Source organism: Cupressus sempervirens, chromosome 11 (genome assembly GCF_028749045.1).
Source record: "Cupressus sempervirens isolate cs-2001-9-10 chromosome 11, ASM2874904v1, whole genome shotgun sequence".
Taxonomy (NCBI): Eukaryota; Viridiplantae; Streptophyta; class Pinopsida; order Cupressales; family Cupressaceae; genus Cupressus; species Cupressus sempervirens.
Genome location: NC_143128.1, coordinates 288,452,913 through 288,474,407, shown reverse-complemented (window position 1 = coordinate 288,474,407; position 21,495 = coordinate 288,452,913). Strand labels below are relative to the sequence as shown.

Sequence of the window (21,495 nt, the reverse complement as noted above, 5' to 3'; positions counted from 1 at the left end):
AGAGGGTATGTGCACCAATAATGCTTTGATTTTCGAAGATGCTCCAAGAATGAATCTCAATTCAGCCCTCCTGGAATTCACCTTTCAAAACAAAGGAAAAAAGCATTAAGTTTGTGGAAAAAACCAGCCTAATACTACTGTAAGTAACGAGTGTCGGAATAAGATCGGAATCGGCAAGGCCGAATTGAATTGTGAATCAACCATGAATCGCCCATGAATCGGCAAATTAAAAAAAACCCTTTAAATTTAGAGATTTTAACAATTTAAAACTTATTTCATGCACTTTTTATTGAATATAACTTAAACACACTATAACTTCATCAAATAGAAGTTAACATACATAAACATGGAATATAAATGATGAATCCATCACGTACATAACTATGTTACATGTAAAGTGTAAATTGTAGGCTGTAGCTGAAGTAAATAGAAATCATATGATCATAATGATTCAAATCATAGAATGTATGTAAGATGAAGATCCACAAGACATCAAATCATAAATATAAGTAAGAATCTAAGATAAAGATCCATGAAACTTATGTCTATCAATATCTGTAAACAAAATGAAAAAGCAAGGCTCTAGCTCAAGCCTCATCATCATCCTCAAGCTCGGTCACAACCTCAGCCTTGGCCTCTGAGTATCCAATTTGCCTACTAGAAAGGCATCTAAGATAGGTCCTAGAGGATTGCCGAGCCATATCCCCCGCATGTAAGATGGGCTCACGAACAACATCACTATGGCCTGTGTCTATGTGTGCGCATGTGCATCTACCATTGCCTGAACATGCTCTAGCTGCCTCCTCTGCCATGGCCAAAGCCTCAGCCTCTCTATCCACCTGGTCAACCCACCCTTGGTCTTCCTAAGTGAAGACTGGATCCACAGCCTCAGTGAGCCACTCTAATTCTAGAGCAATCTCCTCCAGAATGATCGGAGAGGAGTCAGCGCCCAAAATCTGTCTGATCCTAAGACGAAGGTTGTAATGAATCAATTTTTGCACAACCAACCTATTTCTCCTCTTCGAGCGGATGTGCTCGAACATAGACCAACTGTGTTCACATCCAGAAGTGTTCCTTGGCTGACTCAGAATACGGATGGCAATTTTTTGAAGTTTTCGGGTTGTGGGCCCAAACATTTGCCACCATCTATCTGAAATAAGGGAAAACAAAAATAATTAGTCTCATTTACAACTTTAAAATTACATAATCAACAATTAAAATGCAAACTTATAAGTCATAAACTTTAGATTCATAAATATATTATTTAATTTTTACCTGGTTGTATTGTTGTTTGAGCATCTATGGCCATCTGCCAATGAAAAGTGGCCCTTCTTTCTTATTGAACTTGTTGAGCTCAATGGTTGCAGCTGCGCTATCCTCATCACTACTCAACCTCTAGATCACTGCATATAAGCCGGTGAGAACCTCCTCATTCGCCTTAAAGTCAGGACGGAAACGAAATGCTGGATTCAAAAAGTAAGTGGCTGCATGAATGGGTCGGTGGAGCTGATTCTACCATCTCCTATCAATGATATCCCAAATAGGAGCATACTTCTCCTCATTCCTGCATACTGGGCTCTAATGGTCTCCTTGGTCCTATCCATGTCTTCATATATGTAGCCCATAGAGGGCTTCTCCCCATTAGCAGTTCATAGGAGAGATACAAGGGGCTTAGTGACCTACATATAATGTATTAAAAAAAAAAAAAAAAAAAAAATTTGAGTCAAAACTTAAATATAAAATAATATAACTTAAAGTAAAACTAAATCATTAAACAATTAAATATTAAATATTAATACTAAATATTAAATTGCATTAAATTTACCTTAAGGATTTCTTTAGTAGGTTTCCTAAAACCATCATCATCAAAGATTCAATTCACCACATCAACCCCTGCAGTGTTCATAGCATAGGAAGATGAAATCCACTCCCGCCCAACAAACATGCTCCTCAAATGGTCCCTTGATGTCAACAAGGACTGTAGTGTGATAAAATTCGAGGCAATCCTTGTGATGCCTGGATAGGATAACTCCTTGCCTCTTCTGTACTTCCTTATTGTGCTAAGGAGGAATGAATGATTATAAATAAACTTGCATATATCTTTTGCCCATTCGATACATGATTTGACCCACTTAAGCTTGCCAATTTCCTCCAACATGAGGTCAATGCAGTGTGCTGCACAAGGAGACCAAAATATGGTGGGGTGCCTCTCCATCAAAAGTTCACCTACAACAATTTTAAGTTAATTAGAAATTCAAACATGTTAGAACTTAGGAAACTTAGAATTAGAAAAAGTTCAAAATTCAAATAAATTTATTTTCAAAACTTGAAAAGTTAAAAGTTTACGTGTAGCAACATAACTTGCTGCATTAACCACCACTTGCACCACATGTTCCCCTACCTCTGCTATGACTTTCTCAATAACCTCACATAAGTATGTGGCATTTTTTATATGAGCGGAAGCATTAATGGATTTGAGGAACATGGTATATCCTACAAAACAATGAATTACAATGCATCATTAACAAATTAGCAATCAACAAATCAAAATTTGAAATATTCTATCACGATTCACAATTATGTATGTAGGAAAGTAGAATGATCAATCACCTCCACGTGAAACAAGAAAATTGAGAAGTGTTCTATTCCTTCTATCTGTCCAACCATCAGTCATGATGGTGCAACCCTTTTTGATCTACTCCTTTCGGTGCTCCTCAAGCTCAACCTTCATATCCTTTACCATTTCATTCAAGAGGTATCCACTCAACTCAACCTCAGTTGGGGTTTTAATCCCTGGACCACAAATAGCAACTTCATCTATCATGTTTTGCCAATAAGGAGCCCTATCACAAATAGATTATTAATAGAAATTTAGATGTCAAATCATTTTGTAAGCTTGTAAAGTAAATCTATGATTAATCAGTGAATCATAAAACAAGTAGATATAATTAAAGTTTTACTTTAACCTTAAAGAAAACAAAGAAAAAAGAATCAATTACCTGGCTGCAATAGATGGAATGTTGCAGAAGTACCAAAATTTGCAAATCTCTTTTCTGGGAGCATCATGAATCTCCTTGTTCAAATCCGTGCCCTCAAGCGTGGGTTGTACGCTAGGAGTAGTGTGGGGCATAAAGTAACTATCCATTTTACTTTTCCACACTCTAGGCCGCAATAGGTTGGAGTTGGACTCAATCTTAGTATAAGACTGACTAGCACTAGCACTCGCATGAGCACTAGAACTAGGACAAAAAGGAGGCCTGGAAGAACCCTCTCCAACACAACCTATAGATGTGGAAGTTGATGCAGATGCAAATATGGCTACGGGAGCATGGGAGCCAATAGCCATTAACCCTTCAAGTCGCATTTTCTTATTCAATTTCTCTTGTTCATATTTTTCTAATACCATTAAACAAGTGTGTTTTGCCTCAATAGTTTGTTGAGTGCAAATTGTAATATCATGTCCAGGTATAGCAGCAATGTGGTATTTGAATCTATAAATACCACCAAAATTTATTTCTTTACAAAACATACATTTCGTTGGAAATTTGTTTCTTCTAGGAAACTCTTCGGTATATTTGTAACATTTATATTTTTTACCTATTGCAGAAAATGAAAGCAAAGGGCTGCTGCAATAAGAAAATTCAAGTAAAACATCAAAGATTGAAACTAATAAGCAAAAGTTACAAAACAACAAACCCTAGTTTGTAATTTAGTAAAACTAAAAAACATTCAAGATTTGCAAATGAAGACTAAAAAAATTTAAGAAAAAATGCATAATACACTAACATGCAAAAACAAATAAATCAACACTTACCTCTTGCAAATGAGTTGAGGAGTATTGCTATTGACTCCTTAATGCTCCCAATGCAATTTATGGCCTCCTCAGATGGACTTTTGATATCTTTGGTGCTCTTCCTTCTTGCTAATTGGAAACCTGTGGTTTTTCTTTTCTTTTCTTCTGTCTCACTTTTCCTCTCTTCTACTCATGCTTAACAATTAGAAGACCCTTTAGGGTTAAAACAAAGAGGAAAGGCCACAAAGAAAACAAAAAAAAAGTGTTTTATTAAAAATCTAAGTCCACTTTATGCCCTGCTGTGTGGCCGATATAAATAAATCAACACTTACCTCTTGCAAATGAGTTGAGGAGTGTTGCTATTGACTCCTTAATGCTCCCAATGCAATTTATGGCCTCCCCAGATGGACTTCTGATCTCTTTGGTGCTCTTCCTTCTTGCTGGTTGGAAACCTGTGGTTTTTCTTTTCTTTTCTTCTCTCACTTTTCCTCTCTTCTACTCATGCTTAACAATTAGAAGACCATTTAGGGTTAAAATAAAGAGGAAAGGCCAAAAGAAAACAAAAAAAAAAATGTTTTATTAAAAATCTAAGTCCACTTTATGCCCTGCTGCGTGGTCGATTCATGGAGCCGATTCAGGCAATTTTTTCCATGAATCGCATGAATCGGTGATTCATGAGAAAAAATCAGCTGATCCGATTCACGACTCATGAAAAATTTCCTAGGTTGAATCGAATCGCCAAACCGGTGATTTAGGCGATTTCATGGCGATTCTCGAAATTCTAGGTCACTAACAAGTACCCCTATTTTTGGTGGTTTTTTGACAATACAAATCACTACATAAGTTTGCAACAATTGACCATAGTACTGTCATAAATTCTGATATCATGTATTCAGTAGTTTGCTGTTTTAAAATCCTAATGGATTATCATTCAGAATTTGCAAATGCATTAAAGAATCCACATCCAACTTTGCCATCTTTAAATACCATGTGACGAAGTTAACTGTTGCAAGTTTAAAATAGGATGGAGGAGATGTTATAGGTATATTGTTAACTGTTTTTTGGGTCAAGGCTGCCATTAAACGTCAAAAATTCCACCTTCAACTATCCACGAGATAGATGATCAACACCAATTAAGCCCAGCGACATCCAACAAATCCAATCTCAAAGAAAAGAGGCACAAAAATAGGCATGCCATCATTTTGAGTCATAGCTGGGTCTGTACGATGTAATAAAACATTCAAGCACAGCTCCAAACTGTCATGAACAACCGTCCAAGGTTTTTCGGCCCTCTAACAGTCCTGAAACAACCTCAAATGGTTAGCACCTAGCCTGGAAAGATGTAACAACTGGTTTTCTTCTAACTAACTTTATCATTAAACTAATTGAATTATATTTCATATTCACATGACATAGAATTCAATAACGGTTTTAAAAACTGAATTTAAGTCTACATTGCTTTTCTATTCTATCAAGATTATCATTAACTTATAATTTATATAATCAGCTGAAAAATAAATCTGAACTAACTATAGTTTTACTGAAATGAAATGCAGATTTAAAATGCACATGATCAATTAACTAATTTTAAGAAAATATCTAACTTTTCAAAAAAAAATGATTCTTACAACTTGAAAGGAAAATACTAAACTTACAGGTTAAATAGAACATACAGTTTTTAGTTGACGGACTTTCTAAATTGGTTGTCCAAGCTCTGGCTCTGGTGAGAGGGGAAGCATTATCATAGGCTTAACCTCCCAACCACGGACCTTTTTACTTATCCCTATAGGTTCTAAATTAATAGAATGGCCTCCCTACCCCGAGGTCGGGCTTGGGACGTTCATTGATCCAGCCATCGGAGTAATCAGGGGGGTTGAGGTCCCAGCAGCTATTTGAAAGAATAACTGAAGCGTCTGGACAACAACACGATCAATTTGTTGTGGCAAGTCTGCCTATTACTACCCTAGCCAAGGATTTCGAAATGTGGGTTTATAACCCGATCTCCACCACTCAGCTTGACAACTAATATCAAAAGTGGAATTTGCATGAGGTAATGCATTAAATTTTATTTATGTAATTTTGGATACTGATTTCAGTCATGTAATTTTTTTTAACAGGTTCATCTACACCTCACCATAATCGGGTCATCAAGCCGGTGACTCCTTGGTGCTTGAACATTTATCTTTATTCATATAGCTCGCACTTTCATCACCTCATTCTGGCATTAGCCAAGTGATCTCCTAGGTGCCTTCATTATAGTTATAAGTCATTTAATCTTATTTATAGATGAATGGAAGTTAAGCTTTATGAAGAACTTCAGAGATTATACATAAAGTTTGGCAGATTTGAATATATATACTATCACTTTTTAAAATCATTTGATTAAATTTAAGTAATATCTTGGACAAGAAAAATTATATCCAACTCTGATATTTGCCTAATTATAGTACACAGAGACAAAAGGCAGACTTTATGAAGATTCGATTGGACTGAACATACTAAAAGCGACAATATTAGAAACGAAATCTGGAACATGGAACTCTTGATTTAAATTAATTCATAGCCGACTCTGCTTGAGAAAGGTAAATAAGAAAGGAAAAGAAATAAATAATGTTCCTTACGTGATACACACACTGTTGTGCAGATGATTGGTTTTACTTGGCTCAACTTGTCTCAGAATCCCATAGTGGCTGCGCTTATTTCTGGTATGCAAAATATGAAAGCTCGGGTGCTGTTGGCACCGTAACAGGACAAGGAAAATATCGATAGTGGAATTATTAAGAAAGGAAGGCCGGGTATGAGCATGAGAACCTAAACACGACAAGACTTACATATATTATTGGAGTTGACCTTACGGCTTCCCTGCCGTTACAAGACTCATATATGAATTCTTTAATTCAATCGATTTGAAAAGAAGATTAAGGAAAAGAGGGAAAATAAAATGAAAAGGATAGATGAAGAGTTCATTTGTTAATATTAATTTATATTATCTTATTTTTTTGATTATGTTTATAGGTATGTAGTTATGAGGTGACATTTTTGGATTAATGAATTTAATGTAATGGTGCCACTTTGTATTTATTTATCTATGATCTTAATTGAGAGAGTAAAATAATATTAAGTGATTATTATTTGATAAATTTAATAAAGGTAAGAACTTTGTTTATTTTTTTAATATTTATATTTTTTTAAACTTTTAGCTCATGCGTTTCCACCAAGAAATTTATTGTCAAGTCCTAATAACCTTGCCAGGGCGATTTTTAGGTCAAACCTGTCATTCTTGATGACTGAATCTTATGACCATCCCCTTCCGATGACCTCATTTCGTAATGCTTCCCCTCTCTCTCCGATCTTCATCTTGTAAACATTTTAAAACAACATTCTCGCCAAAACATCAATTCAAGATTCATAATTTGTTAAACAAAATCATCAAGTGATCATTAGGAAATTTCATTATAATAACTAACTCATTCATCATAAATGTACAATGGCCAAAATTAACTAATTCCATTTCACATGAACACAACGGCTAGATTTAACTGACTTAGTTTCATTTGATAATCAGATCGATGCAACGGTTATAATTAACTGATTCAATTTCATATGAACATGAAGAAATAAATAACGGCTATAACTAACATGATATAACAATGGCTATAATGAACTAACTTGATTTCACATGAACATGCAAAATTAATTTGGTTCAACGGCTATAATCAGCTTTAAAAATTTTAGGGCAAAAATTGGGATATAACAAAAGATCTCATGCCCAGCATACAAAGAACTTTTATGGCTAGGCACGCCAGCCAAACCTTCCTTGGAATTTGTGTGGGCCTGCAATCAACTCAAAAACAGCTCAAATGTGGTTGGCCATGGAAGAGGCACACTCTGGATGCACTTGCTTTAAACTTTTAAGTTTTAAATTTTAACCCTTTTAAACTATTGTATGAGCATATTTGCATTGTACAGCCATCTTGGGCAAGTGGGCAGATCTCCAAATGGTACAACCAGCAAAGAATAACACTAAAAATGCAACAAACTATCACAAAACTATTTTGAAATGATCTTCAATACCAACCCAAAAATCTGCAATCAAAAGACTTCAACTTCTTATGGTGTGTGCTGTTTTGCATAAAATAAATGAGAGGCAAAGGAGAGAAAATACTCCAATTTTAAATTTTAAATAATTCCCCAAACACCTTTTCAAAATATTGAAATGTTTAAAGTGTTTTTGATAATTAAAAAGTGCAATACTAGGGTTCTCATCCCAAGAAACAAAGGCTCAAGAAAGGCCCCATGCAAAGAAGCCACAATAGGCCACATATGGCATACTACCAAAACAGGCCATTAACAACACACTAACCAACAAATGACTAATAGTATAGAAGACAAAAAAAACAAACAACCCACAACAAGAGTGGGGCAGGTTACGATCAAACCCAAACACTAAACAACACTAGTTAGGGAAGATCGAAGAGAGGGCTAACACCCTCATAGACTTTAAAATCTCAAAATGCCAACACATCAATAGGAAACAGTAATAAGGATCTTGGCTGATAAACAATCTGCACCTCCAAGGGAGACATTGGATGGTTGAACCAGGGCAGTCACATGCTCTCTACCTCCCTAGGAAAGGGAACAACCAGCGAGAGCAAAGCTGAGACCCCCAAGTAGAGCTTCACGACTGCATTCACCAGAAAAAGACTATCACCAAAGCTGACAAACAACATCGATCTCCATTGGACTGCTACTAGTGCAGATTGAAATCATGTGGCACCACCTCAATAGGGGCCATTTGAGTAAAACCTAGGTTGTATGCAACTGAGCACCCAGACTTGGTCCTTGAAATCACAACCAAGGATCAGGACCGTCACCTGATCTGCAGCATCAACATTGACTTTTATAGGACTGCAAGATGTGCAAATTGTAATGTCCCCACTTTAGCAGATGTCCAGTTGTGTGACTGTTACCCTTTTATTTTATTTTATTTATCCCACATTGCTTGTGAAAAGTGGTCGATCCTATGAAGTAGGAATAAAAGGAGAGCTTGTGGCTATTGTTATTCAAGTTGAATATGAGAAGAAAATGGATGTGTTAGTTACAGATTGGTTCTTGGCATTAGAGGATGTCTATCGTCTCTTGTGACATTTTAGACATCATTCCCTTGGGGTTTGGCCTTTGGAATTCATTGCTATCAGCTTCATTAACAGGTAGTTTGGGCACCTTTCCAGCTATAGACAGATTGGGTGTTTGCTCATATCATTCTCACTCCTTGTCCGATACTTATGCCATTGTGAAGGGATGATTTTACATGTTATAATGCTGGAGTAATTAGTGAGTTGAAAAGTTTTCTATGTAATTTGATTTTTTTGAAAACTAATATTATTTCAACAGTAGTTCAATCATCAGTTTGCATAAATTCTTTCTTGTTCATGTTATGTGGTTTCAAATCTATGCAAAAACATTAAAATTTCTATTAGTAGTTGGTTCAGTTTTTGGGCATTTCTAGGGTGCCCATTACAGTAGTATCAGAGCTATAAGTCCTGCCATCCTATGGAGGTCTTATAGGGGAATTTGGAAAACCCGGATAGAGGGAAAAGTGTTTGACAAAATGTCAAAACACTAAAATCAGAATTTAAAAAAGCTAAGCATTCATGTTTGAGCATGCGACAGGGGCTTTATAATTTTCGCAATATCAGAGCAAGACAAAGTAGGAGTTTAGACTTGCAGAGTGAACAATCTAGTTCATTCATGCAGAGGGACATACAATCCAGTCATACAGACACAGAGGAGATATTCTTTGAACAAGACAATACAATCAGTGACCAAGATGATAGGAATACAAGATTAGGTGGAGGTAGGAATATCGGTCCAAGTAATGTTTAGACGGTTACTGGGTACATTAGAGGAGGGGCAGCTTATTCAACAGGAGCAAAATAGGCGAATGGATATGATGTTGCGACTTATGGCTAGACAAATGGGTGTTAATATTAATCCAGGTGATGCCAACAATGGAAATAATAACAATGGGGGAAATGATAACAATAGGGGCAATGATAATAATGGAGGCCAAGGCAACAACAATGGTCCTGAGAATAACATTAATGGTAATAATGGACATGACAACAATAGGAATGAGGCTGATAACTTTAGACATGTTGCACGCCCAGCTCAAACAACGAGCTCAAGACCTCTTCTACCCACCTTTCAACCAGCGATACGGTTCAACCAGTAAATGAACTGCAAATTATTGAGTTATAGGATCAATTCAGGAGGGATTGGGAGGCTAGTGGACTTGAGCTTGAGGCGAATATTTCCCTCAGAGATTATATGGAATTGAGGATGAGACACATGCCTGAATCAGGAGGGAGGAATCAAAACTTTGAGTTGAGAAAGAAAGTTGGGAAACTTTCTTTACCTTATTATGATGTTTCAGAGAAGATGACTGCACGACCTTGGGTGTAGAAGGTAGATACATACTTCCAGCTGAATCCTATGCCTGAGGAGGAGGCTATCGAGTTTGCGACTATTCATTTGGATGGTCCAGCGCATGAGTGATGGCACCATGGCATGGTAACCTTGGGACATAATCAGATCACATCTTACGAGGAGTTCATTGAGAGACTCATAGAGAGATATTTGATACCAAAGATCCCGAGTTACAGTTTAAGGAGTTGGCACAACTCAAGCAGTGGGGATTAGTTGAGACATATATCAATGAATTTCAGAGGTTAGCTGTGTTGGTCACAGATATTTCAGAGAGGAGGCTAGTAGTGTTGTTTATGGATGGACTTTTAGATCCCTTGAGGGGTTGGGTCAAGGGGCATGACCCAGCTACTTTATAGGAGGTTACTAAGAAGGTTCGTGACTTAGCACCTTCTTCTTTTAGGAGTAGATTTCAGCATAGGGATTCATATATGAAAAAAGACAAGGAGAAAGACAAATAATCTTTTCACAAGGATGCTCAGCCAAAAAGGGATAATAAGTTGGATAATGACACCCTGAATGAGTTGAGTAAGAAGAAGCTATGTTTTCATTGCAGAGAGCCTTGGGACTTATCTCATAAGTGTTCTCTCAAGGCTAAGGCAAATCAAGTGGAGCATTTCTTAGCAGAGGCGTCACAGTCAGAGAGGGAAGATCAACACTCTGACTTAGACGAGGATAACACTACAGAGGAGAGCAACATTCCTGAGGATGAGAAGTCATTGACATGATTAACAGGGGCTTAGAAGGCAATCACATTTCAGGTTAGGGGTACTGTCTAGGGGCAAAAAGTGATCTCACTCATTGACACTGGGGCTACACATAATTTCATAGATGCACGATTGGTAGCCAAGAGAGGTTTACAGAGTGAGGAGTGTTAAATATTGTGGATCTTTGATAGATAAAATAATTACAAATAAATACTTGCAAAGAATATCTTACTTGAATAATGCAGAGTATCTTTGCTCTTCTATGGCAGCGATCTTGGTAATATGTTTGTTTATCCTTCTCCTTCAATAGTAATTATAATAATGAAGTGCTATGTAACAATGGTGATAACAAAATGATGCTTATACAATACTGTCGCTAACTACAAGTACTTGGATGCCGTGTGATTAATGCTTTCCTTGTGGCAGCTTATGCACATATATATAATGGTGAAAGACATGACTACAAAGAGTCATGTCTCTACGTGGCCCAAGGACCACGTAGAGACATGCCTCTTCGGAGGCATGTTAGTTAAATAACAACCAACCTTGCATAAGTTAGTGCCCGATAACAAATCAAGGCACGATAAGAATTAACACCCGATAATAATAACAAGGCATGGTAAGTATTGACATCCGATACAAGGCATGATAAACATAAGTGCCTGAACATTCTGAAGTCTGCCGATTAATCAATAACATGATCTCAGTACTATTGCTAATCCATGAACTATTACAGGGATGTAAGCATATGTATGTGTATACGTACATTTATACACACTCACACACACACACACATATGTATGCTTATATCTTTGTGATTATGGAATCGGCAGTAGTTTCAGAATATCAATTAATTCATGTTTTGCTTCTTCTAACGCTAAACATTAACAAGGAGCACATCGAGTTTAGAGTCATGGTAGCTAATGGTGACAAATTATTATGCACTCGGAAGATATCTAATCTTCACATCAGGTTTGGAGATGGCTATGAGTTGGAGGATGAGTTCTATGTAGTAGACAGGGGAGACTATGATGTCATCTTCGGCATGACATGGATGGCCTCGCTAGTCGAGTTTACACTCAACCTAGCAAAATTAGAGATGAGGTTTCAGCATGAGGGCAGAATTATTGTACTTAGAGGACTTTTAGATGGGAGTTGTAATCTCCTTGAGGAGAATGCAGAGACTGTTTCGGCATGATGATGTAGAGTGGGCGATAGAATGTTTTACTATGCTATCCTCACAAGAACCATAGGTGAAGAGTCATCCAGTAGATATCCAAGAGATACTTGATAGGCATGCTGAAGTTTTTGGTGAGATTCTGCATAGGGTTCCTCCTGATAGAGGGATGGAGCATGTTATTGAACTCGAGGAGGGAGCCAAACTAGTTATGATTACTCCCTATCGTCATCCTAAGAAACACAAGGATGAGATAGAAAAGGTGATTAAGGATTTGTTGGAGATGGGGTATATTAGGCCTAGTAAGAGCCCCTTCGCTTCAACAATAGTATTGGTAAAGAAGAAGGATGGGATGATGCGCATGTGCATCGATTACAGGGCATTAAATAAGAAGACCATTAAGAATAGATATCCCATCCCACGAATAGATAAGCTGTTTGATGAGATGGATGGTGCATGTTTTTTTATGAAGATTGATTTATGGTCAGGGTATCATCAGATCAGGATGAGGGTGGAGGATATTGAGAAGACAACTTTTCGGTGTCACTATAGCCACTTCAAGTTTGTGGTTATTGCATTTGGGCTAACCAACGCCTCGGCTCCGTTCTAGAGTTGCATGAATCAGGTATTCAAGGGGCAGCTTAGGAGATTTGTCCTGATTTTCTTTGATGACATTTTGGTCTTCAGTAAGACTTGAGAGGAGCATTAACAACTTCTTGAGATAGTGTTGTCCATTTTGGAGAAAGAGTCACTATATGACAAGGAATCTAAGTGTGTTTTTGGGTTGATTGAGTTACTATACCTTGGGCATATCATCAGCGCAGATGGAGTTCGGGTAGATCCCAAAAAAATTAGAGCTATTGTTGATTGGCCTACTCCTACGAACCTTACACAACTTAAGGGGTTCTTTGGTCTCTATGGGTTTTACAAGAGATTTATTAAGGGTCATAGACCGATGCACCCTTGACAGACCTTACCAGGAAAGGGGCCTTCACATGGACAAGGGCAGCTTAGAGATGCTTCGATCATTTCAAGAAGGTGATGTCATCATGTCCAGTATTAGCTCTACCGGACTTCACGAAGCCATTTGAGCTTCATTGTGATGCATTAGGTGATGGGATTGGGGTAGTCTTGATGCAAGAGAAGCATCCCATTGCTTTTGAGAGTAGGAAACTCCGTGGAGTGGAGAGGAGCTATTCCATCTATGATCGGGAGATGTTGGCTATTATGCATGTATTGGCCAAGTTTCCGTCCTACCTAGTTGGGGGGAAGTTTGTTATCAAGACTAATCACAACAACATCAAATACTTCATGAGTTAGCGTGATTTGAATGATGGACAACAGAAGTGGATTACGAACTTGTAGGCTTATGACTTTGACATTGAGTTTGTCAAAGGTAAGAAGAATGTGGTTGCAGATGCTTTATCTAGGAGACCTCATACTTGTGCTCTAGCTGAGATTACAGGAGATTGGAGAAATAAGATTACGGTAGAGTATGCGAGGGACACTTGGGCTTCTGGAGTGATTGCAGGCACCATTTATGATGATCGTTATGTGGTGATGGGCGGATTGATCAAGTTCTAGGGTAGGATATATTTGATTCCTTCATCACAGTTTAGGGAGGTAATAATGAAGGCATTTCATGATGCACCTACAGCTAGACATTCAAGGGTCTTTAAAACCTGGAGGCAGATCTGTGAGCGGTTCACATGGAAAGGGCTCAAGGATGATGTTTAGAAGCATGTCAAGGAGTGTGCAGTTTGTCAACAAAATAAGGGAGAGCACACATATCCTGTAGGGTTGTTATAGCCTTTGCCCATTCCAAATAGGAAATGGGAAAGTATTTCTATGGACTTCATCACTGGGTTACCACGAGTATAGGGGAGAGATTGCATCTGTGCTATTCCATCCACTTGCACAGCAACATAGGTGGCCGATCTTTTCTTCAGAGAGATATTTAGGTTACATGGGCTACCTAGTTTCATTGTCAGTGATTGTGATAGTAAATTTATGAGTGCTTTTTGGCAAAAATTGTTTGGGTTGTTTGGTATAGATCTTACACCTAACACTAATTATCATCCGCAGACAGACGAGCAGATAGAGATTGTGAATAAATGGGTGGAAGGATATCTGAGGAACTATGTGACTGCACAATAGAGGGCTTGGGTCAAATGGCTACATATGGGAGAGTACTATTATAACACCACTTATCATATGTCCATCAAGATGACTCTATTCATGGCATTGTACGGTTATGAAGCACCTAGTTTCATGGATTTGGTTTTAGGGGATAGTAGAGTGCCCAAAGCAAAAAAATTCTTGCAGGATAGTCAGGATATTTTAAGGGTGCTCAAGGAGAATATACAGCAAGCCCAAAATCAGTAGAAATTGTATGCTGACCAGCACCAGATAGAGCACAACTTTGAGGTTGGGGATATAGTTGGTTCAGTTTTTGGACATTTCTAGGGTGCCCATTACAACATAGAGACATGGCAAGGGAAAGCCCAACTAAGACATTGGTAGAATCAACCTCCAAAATTGAAGAGAACATTCTACCACCACCAAACCTCTTTGAGCAAGGGAATTAATAGATTGCCTCCATCAAAGGATCTTTATCATCCTTCATCAAAAGGTCTTCCTCCATATAATGGCTTAACCCAAACTTAGTTAAACCAGTAGTGACAATGCTTCCACCACAGCCAGCAGGCCAGATCTAGGCATCCCACATGGGAGAAAGCCCAACAACATAGGGGTACAAAACCCAATTTTTAGCATTCACCACAACCAGGTGTAGCACAATAATGTCAACCACCTTAGCACCTCTCCTTCCATTCAAAATGGAGAAAATGTAACCTCTACAAACAGAGTTAAAAAATGTTTCGAGTGTTAGTCCCTCTCTAAGTGTCCACTTTAGGGGGACACAATGTGATTTTATAAATTAATAGCACTGAACTAAAATAATAAGATGTTAACACTAGAACTTGTGTGTAATTTGAATACACCCATTCTAGTTTTGTAAAGCATTACTGAAGTATTGGAAATCAAAATTGAGCATGCGAAGATGAAATTGAAGTGATGGGATGAAGATTGGCACCAACTTGGAGACTTAATCAAAATAAGCATGCTCTTAGAGTAGTTTAAAGAACAATCTAGGAGGCGAAAAACGCTTTAGAAAGCATCACCTGCAATCCATACTACCGGGCTCAACACCAATAACAGAAGCGAAGAAATATCGAAAGTGAGCTCTCTACGATCACTAGAGTTCCCTAACCACTACCAATTAGTGTGTGGGAATGTTGGAATAGGCTAATGATCACACCTGCTGACTAGGCCTGAGAAGGGGATATCAGAAAAAAAATGGCTTTGTTTGTCTACTATTGTTATGGTCAAGTCATTAAGGACAGAGCTAAGCTTTGCAATGAAGCCTAACTATATCTTCATGGTAATGGAGGACAGTCTTTGGATGGCTACTTTAAAAGTTAAAATCTGTCACTTAGAATGTCTCAAGATAGAGACTTGAAATTTGTCTCAGTTAACAAGAGATGGAGATGACAATGACTGACTTCATACTTAGGCTTCATTTATTTGTAATTAATTCTGATGTTGTTATTGAGTCAATTTTTTAAAGTTTTTTTCTGTATCTTCTTGTTGGCTTCTATTGAATGCTCAATTATTGTAATAATAAAAGGCTAGCTTGGCTGAGCTACATGATGTCAAACTATCTATTGCAGCATTATATCTCTATGTATATGTCAATTGGTAACTGCAGTTGGATATTATTGATGTGAGGGCAAGCTTCTAATCACCAGGGTGGATTTAAAAGGACAAAATCTGCTTCCTCATAGCAGCCTTAGCATTGCTCAACTTTGCAATGTATTTCTGTTTGTTACAATGAGTTCGGATTGGCTGGTCACATCGATATCATCTTTATGCCATTTTCACCTTACCAAGGATTTTTGCCACTGTCTTAGTTTTATACTAAAATGCTAACTAACTTTCTGTCATGCACTTGCCATGACACATTTTTACGATTTCTAAAATAAAATAATAAAATATTTGTGTGTCTATGTATGCAGAAAATGGCCTTCATAAGGCTTTGCCATTTTCTACTGTCCTGACTCCCAGCAGACCTTGTCTAAGTCATATTATTACATACTGAATTACCTATGATTACTCAAAGTTTAATTACTCATGTGTGAGCACATAAGTTAGCAAGAGTGAGTTCCATAATCCGTGCACTTGTAAAACTTAACAAACCACTAAATAAGGCAATTTCCAAGGGGCATGAAGAGGCGTGGGAGTCATTGGAATCGGCAGCCGTTCTCTTGGAAGAGACACCATGTTTGGTTTAAAAGGTAAGGGAGGTCTATATATTCCCACTCGATGGATATTCAAGGTAAATTTAATTGGGAGGAAAGCATTGAACAAGGCTATAAATTCTCTCTCACACACATGCACTCATGCGTACACATGTGCGCGCACACACACACACACATAGAAGAAGATCATTAATTCTTTCACACACACATATCTGAGTATATACATTAGTAAGACATAACCTGCATATTCCTATTTCTAAACCATTTGGTATATCATATATCGAATCTAATATGGCTAGGTGAATTGCTTGAATTACTTATTTCATAAATAATTGTTTAACGATGTAAGCAAGTAATCTTATTAGAAACAAGAAAGAGAAACACAAGGATTGTGGGAATATGAACTCCTAACCATTAGGCGGATACTTATTGAGTTGGTTACATGTAAGCCCCCATCAAGTTTCTTACTTATGGGCCCTCATTGATTTGGTCTTAAGGTTGTTGGTTGAGTTGTTTACTTGTTTGATGTTCTTGGGCTTAATTGGGGTTGATAGTTTCCTGATATTTTATGGTGCTTATATCAAGTGTCTAATAGGGTTTTAAATCTAATATGTGTTTGCAAACGTGAATTATCATTGCTATTGTTTTAAACCCAAATAATTAACTTCATTGGTTCAATTACTAATATGTTATTTAATTAGAAAATAATCTTGCAAATAAATTATGTTATTACTATTGTTGTTTTGTGCAAATTTCATATATCCCTAAGGGGAGATTACAATTAGAGCATTGTTCTTGCTAGCCAATGGGATGAAAGTTTGTTGATGCAACTGAATTAGAGAGCTTAAAGGGCTTTGGATAGGGAAAGGAGACGATTACAATATATAATAACCTTACTCAAAGAAATAAATTGTGTGACCAATTGGGAGATGAAATGAGGACCTTCATTGAACACAATGAAAGGACAATGCAAACCCTCCTTTAAACCCTACAAAATATGAATGATACAATTAGTACCCTCAAACCCAACCAATCAAATGGAAGAGATTTTAACTCTAATAATTTAGAAAATGACAACACACCACAAAGGGGATCAAACCCCTAGATCAATAAGACCTTCATTCATTCCAAGGGAAGAACACACAATAGAGGAAGATGGAAATGACCCACCCATTCATAATGTTGGCAAAATTGGTGAGGATACGTAAGACTAGATTCCGAAGTTAGAAGAAATGTTTCCTTTAGGGATTATTATGAGGCTAAAACACAAAATGCTCGTAGTAGGGAAAGAAGAGAACTTAACAAAGATTTATGACAAAGGGTAGCTAAAGTGACCCTTTCCAAATTTTGATGGATTTGAAGAGTCATGTTGTGTTAATAGGTCCAAAAGATGGACACCTATCACTTATTCCCATGATGGAAGAAGATGCTATTGGATTCGCCATTCTACACTTGAAGGAACTACCCACAATTATGGCATCATGACCTCGTTGCCCAAGGGCATCTAAAGGCTTATCAAAATATTTGATCAAAAACTTCCTGAAAGATTTTTCAAGGAATTGACACAGTTGAAACAAGGAACCTTAGAGGGTATCAGAAATTAAAAAAATTCAGCCGTGGTACTAGGGATTTCGGAAAGTCGACTAATATACCTATTCATTGAAGGGTTAAAGGGATCAATCTGGGGTTTGGTAAGTGCCCCTTGATCCTACAACACTCGAAGATGCAATTCAAAAAGCATAAGGTTGGGAACTGCTTCATCAAGAGACAAACCCTACACAAAGAATCTACATCATTCACACATATTAAAACTCCTTAAAGAAAAATTGGCACCAATAGGAATGTCCTCCTAGAGATGACCTATAGAGCTTCAAAGAGAAAAGTATGTTTTCATTGTATGGAAAACTGTGAGCATGGACATAAATGTCACCGAGTATCAGTTCAGAAAGAAAAAAATGTGACAAATGTAAGGAAAAGTGGGAGCCAAGATACATGTAATACAGAGGCAATGTCTGATGAGGAAGCATGGGAAGAAGAAAAGGAAAACCCAAGGAAGAAAAGGTGAGATGAAGACAAACATGGGACCCTATCTGCCATCTCTAGAGCATCTAAGTATCACCTTGGGAAGGCATTCAATCTACGAATATTTCTACATTGTAAAGTTGGGAGATTGTGATGCAGTCTTGGCCACCCCATGGTTGTACTCTTTGGGATGTTTCTACCCAGACTTTCAAAATTGGAACTTGGTTTTAAACACAACAGGCAAGAAGTCCTTTTACAAGGGCTATCTGATGAATCCCCAAGGGTAGTTTCATACAGGAGAATGGAAATAGTCTTTAGACATGGACAAGGGGAATAAGAGATGTATAAGTTTTCTTTTCTTTCTCTTTGGTTCTTGTTCTATAAAAAAATAAGGGAGAAAAGTGTTAATAGAAATAAAAGGGAAAAGAAATACGTACCTTATTGAATTGCTCCAGATTCACTCTTTCCTGGTCCAAATGGACCATGGGCTGTTGCAAATGCACTGTGGACTACCCCAAATTTGCAATTACACCCCTTGAAGATGTGACACTGTCATTTGCTTACATTTTCTAATTGCTGTTTTTGGCTGCATCTTCTTGTTTTGCTTTGTATGATGTCTTTTTGTATATATTTTTGCTCCTGCCATTTTTCTTTCTTCATGTTTTTGGCTTGAATTTTTTTAAGGTTAAATGTCTGTTTTCATTTCTTTGTGTTCACTAGCATGTTATTCTAATTTATGGCAAGACATGCAAATCTCACAATGTCCTCTGAGGTGATCAGAAACCTGGCATATTTGTTTTGTAGCTAGACCATGTTTTAGAGTATGAGTGCCGAGAGTCCTATTTTTAGTGAAATCACTACAAAACAGATTTGTTAGCCTAAGAATTATTTCTTTGAGAGAAGAAAACTTGAAATGGTTTGCCATTCACTTTCCAAAGCACCAGAAAAACGAAACCTAGTTGAGCACCTAATTTATTAGTGTAATAAGAAATCTTTTTACAGTTTAGCCTGAATGTGCAGCTGTATGCTGTTTTCTTCCTGTCATGGTAGAATTAGGTTCTCTTTTGTTAGATAAGGGCCCTTTGGAAGTGATGCAAATACATTCAAATTTTGTATTATCATTGCACAATCTTATATCATGAGTCCATGTCTTTTAAGCTGTCAACATATCAGTTTTCATTATCATTGCCATCAAGGGGGACTGCCTTCTACTTAAAAGATAGTTGTCTTTAGAAGAGGATGCTTTTATAAAGTATTGGACCTATGTATGTTTTAACATCAAATAAGTTGCATCTATTCTCACATCATTATATATTGTAATGATTTTTTTGGGTACCTAATGGATTATCATGTGTGAACTTTATTGACAAGTTTGCAGGCTAATAAACTGTTTTAGCAGCCTATGACTGACATACCAAAATTGCAGCTGTATATCACAATATATATATGCTGTATAAAGTTTATAATATGTTTTATTTTTTCCAGGTAGCAAGCCAACTCATTTACTGGCTTCACGAGGAGGCATTAGTGGTTGGCATGAAGGTTGAGAGGGATTACTTAAGTCTATCATTTCAGTTGGACAATAGTGACAGTCTTGCTTTAGTTGCCAGCATCGATCAAAGGGAGTATTGTGTTAACTGGTGGTTAATTTTAAATGATACTAGGCCAGATGATGGATTGGTGAAACATGATCTTGTAACTATTGGAATGGAAAATAAAAAATTCTTGGGACCATTACCTCTAGAGGCACTCTATGGTGTTCTAATGGATCTTGTTACGTTATGTAGCAACGGTGGAGAATCTTGAGTTATATTTTATGTAATGTTTAAAAGAATAAATTCCTGCATTTTATTAGCATACCGAGTGATATGGAAAGCCCATGGAACATTCTATTATTCCAGGCAAGGTAAATCACATGCATTTGTTTGTGATTTTCAACATCTTTTTGAGCATAAGTTGGGCAGAAGCTGGTAAGTTTCATCAATCTGTGTTCTCTTGAATACGTGCATTTCATTTATTCGGTCAGTGCAACTCAAAACCATTTGGCTTACATCACGTGGCAGACATCCTGCTTTCACTGTACGTTTAATGCTTAATGAAGGAAGAGCAGTTAATAATCAATCTTCTCTTTTTGAATATTTTAGAATCCATGTTAAGTATAGCATCGGTAAATTATTGGCAGATTGGAAAACTTCATTGAGAGGATGGAATAGTTCAAGTATCAATTCAGATGGTTTAATTTGAAAAAGCTTGACTAAACGAGATGTATATCATTTGAACTGCTTGGATATCCTTCTACTCACTGCTCATGAATGCGCCATTAAAATATTTGCAAGTTCACTACTGAAAAATGGATAACAGCCTTATCATTTCATACTTGTATTAGACGTAGTCCATGCAACGGTGAGAATAATGGATAACGGCACAGATAAAGAAGTGACTAAACGGGATGCATTAGGAATGTGGTGCCAAATTTGACGACATTTAAGTTCAATGGCTAAACAAGCCAGGCTACTCTAGACTTTTGGACTCCTCCATATTAGAACATCTATGTTTTTGTCAACCACCTTATATTGTAGTCAGTTCACAAAATAAAATTCTGGTGATATAAATGTTCAATGCAGAAGATTTCATGAACTTAGTGAGCGGGAAATAGTTACGTGTTTTACTTATCAATGAAAAACATATCATATTCAAATATATGAAATGTTAAAAAAGAGTAAGTTTTGCCCCTGCAAGTCAAATGCTTACCACGAATGTAAAAGAGAAAAATAGTACCATGGTCAATCTGAAGCGCGATACATGCATTGCCTAGAAACAGGGAATTTAAATGCAACCCATATGTTAAGAAAATTGCAAGTGAACTATATTCGAATTAAGCGAGTCTAATTTAAGTCTACTCAATTGTTGGAAGGTAAGGTCGTTTAGGATTATAATAATATCCATTTCTAGTCATCGCTTTCTAAAAGTGAAAAAAATCTGGATTACTTG

At 37.1% G+C, this 21,495-nt stretch overlaps 1 protein-coding gene across 1 annotated transcript in view; it reads left to right on the top strand.

Annotated features, from left to right (window-relative positions):
- Nucleotides 1–20,625, top strand: part of LOC149529237 (RNA polymerase II transcription mediator) — a 144,282-nt gene extending 123,657 nt beyond the window's left edge. Inside the window, exon 8 of the mRNA XM_089808233.1 lies at nucleotides 19,990–20,625. Coding sequence (XP_089664359.1) covers nucleotides 19,990–20,310 — 321 coding nt within the window. The 3' untranslated portion in view covers nucleotides 20,311–20,625. The remainder of the gene's footprint in view (nucleotides 1–19,989) is intronic.
- Nucleotides 20,626–21,495: the final 870 nt, after the last annotated feature.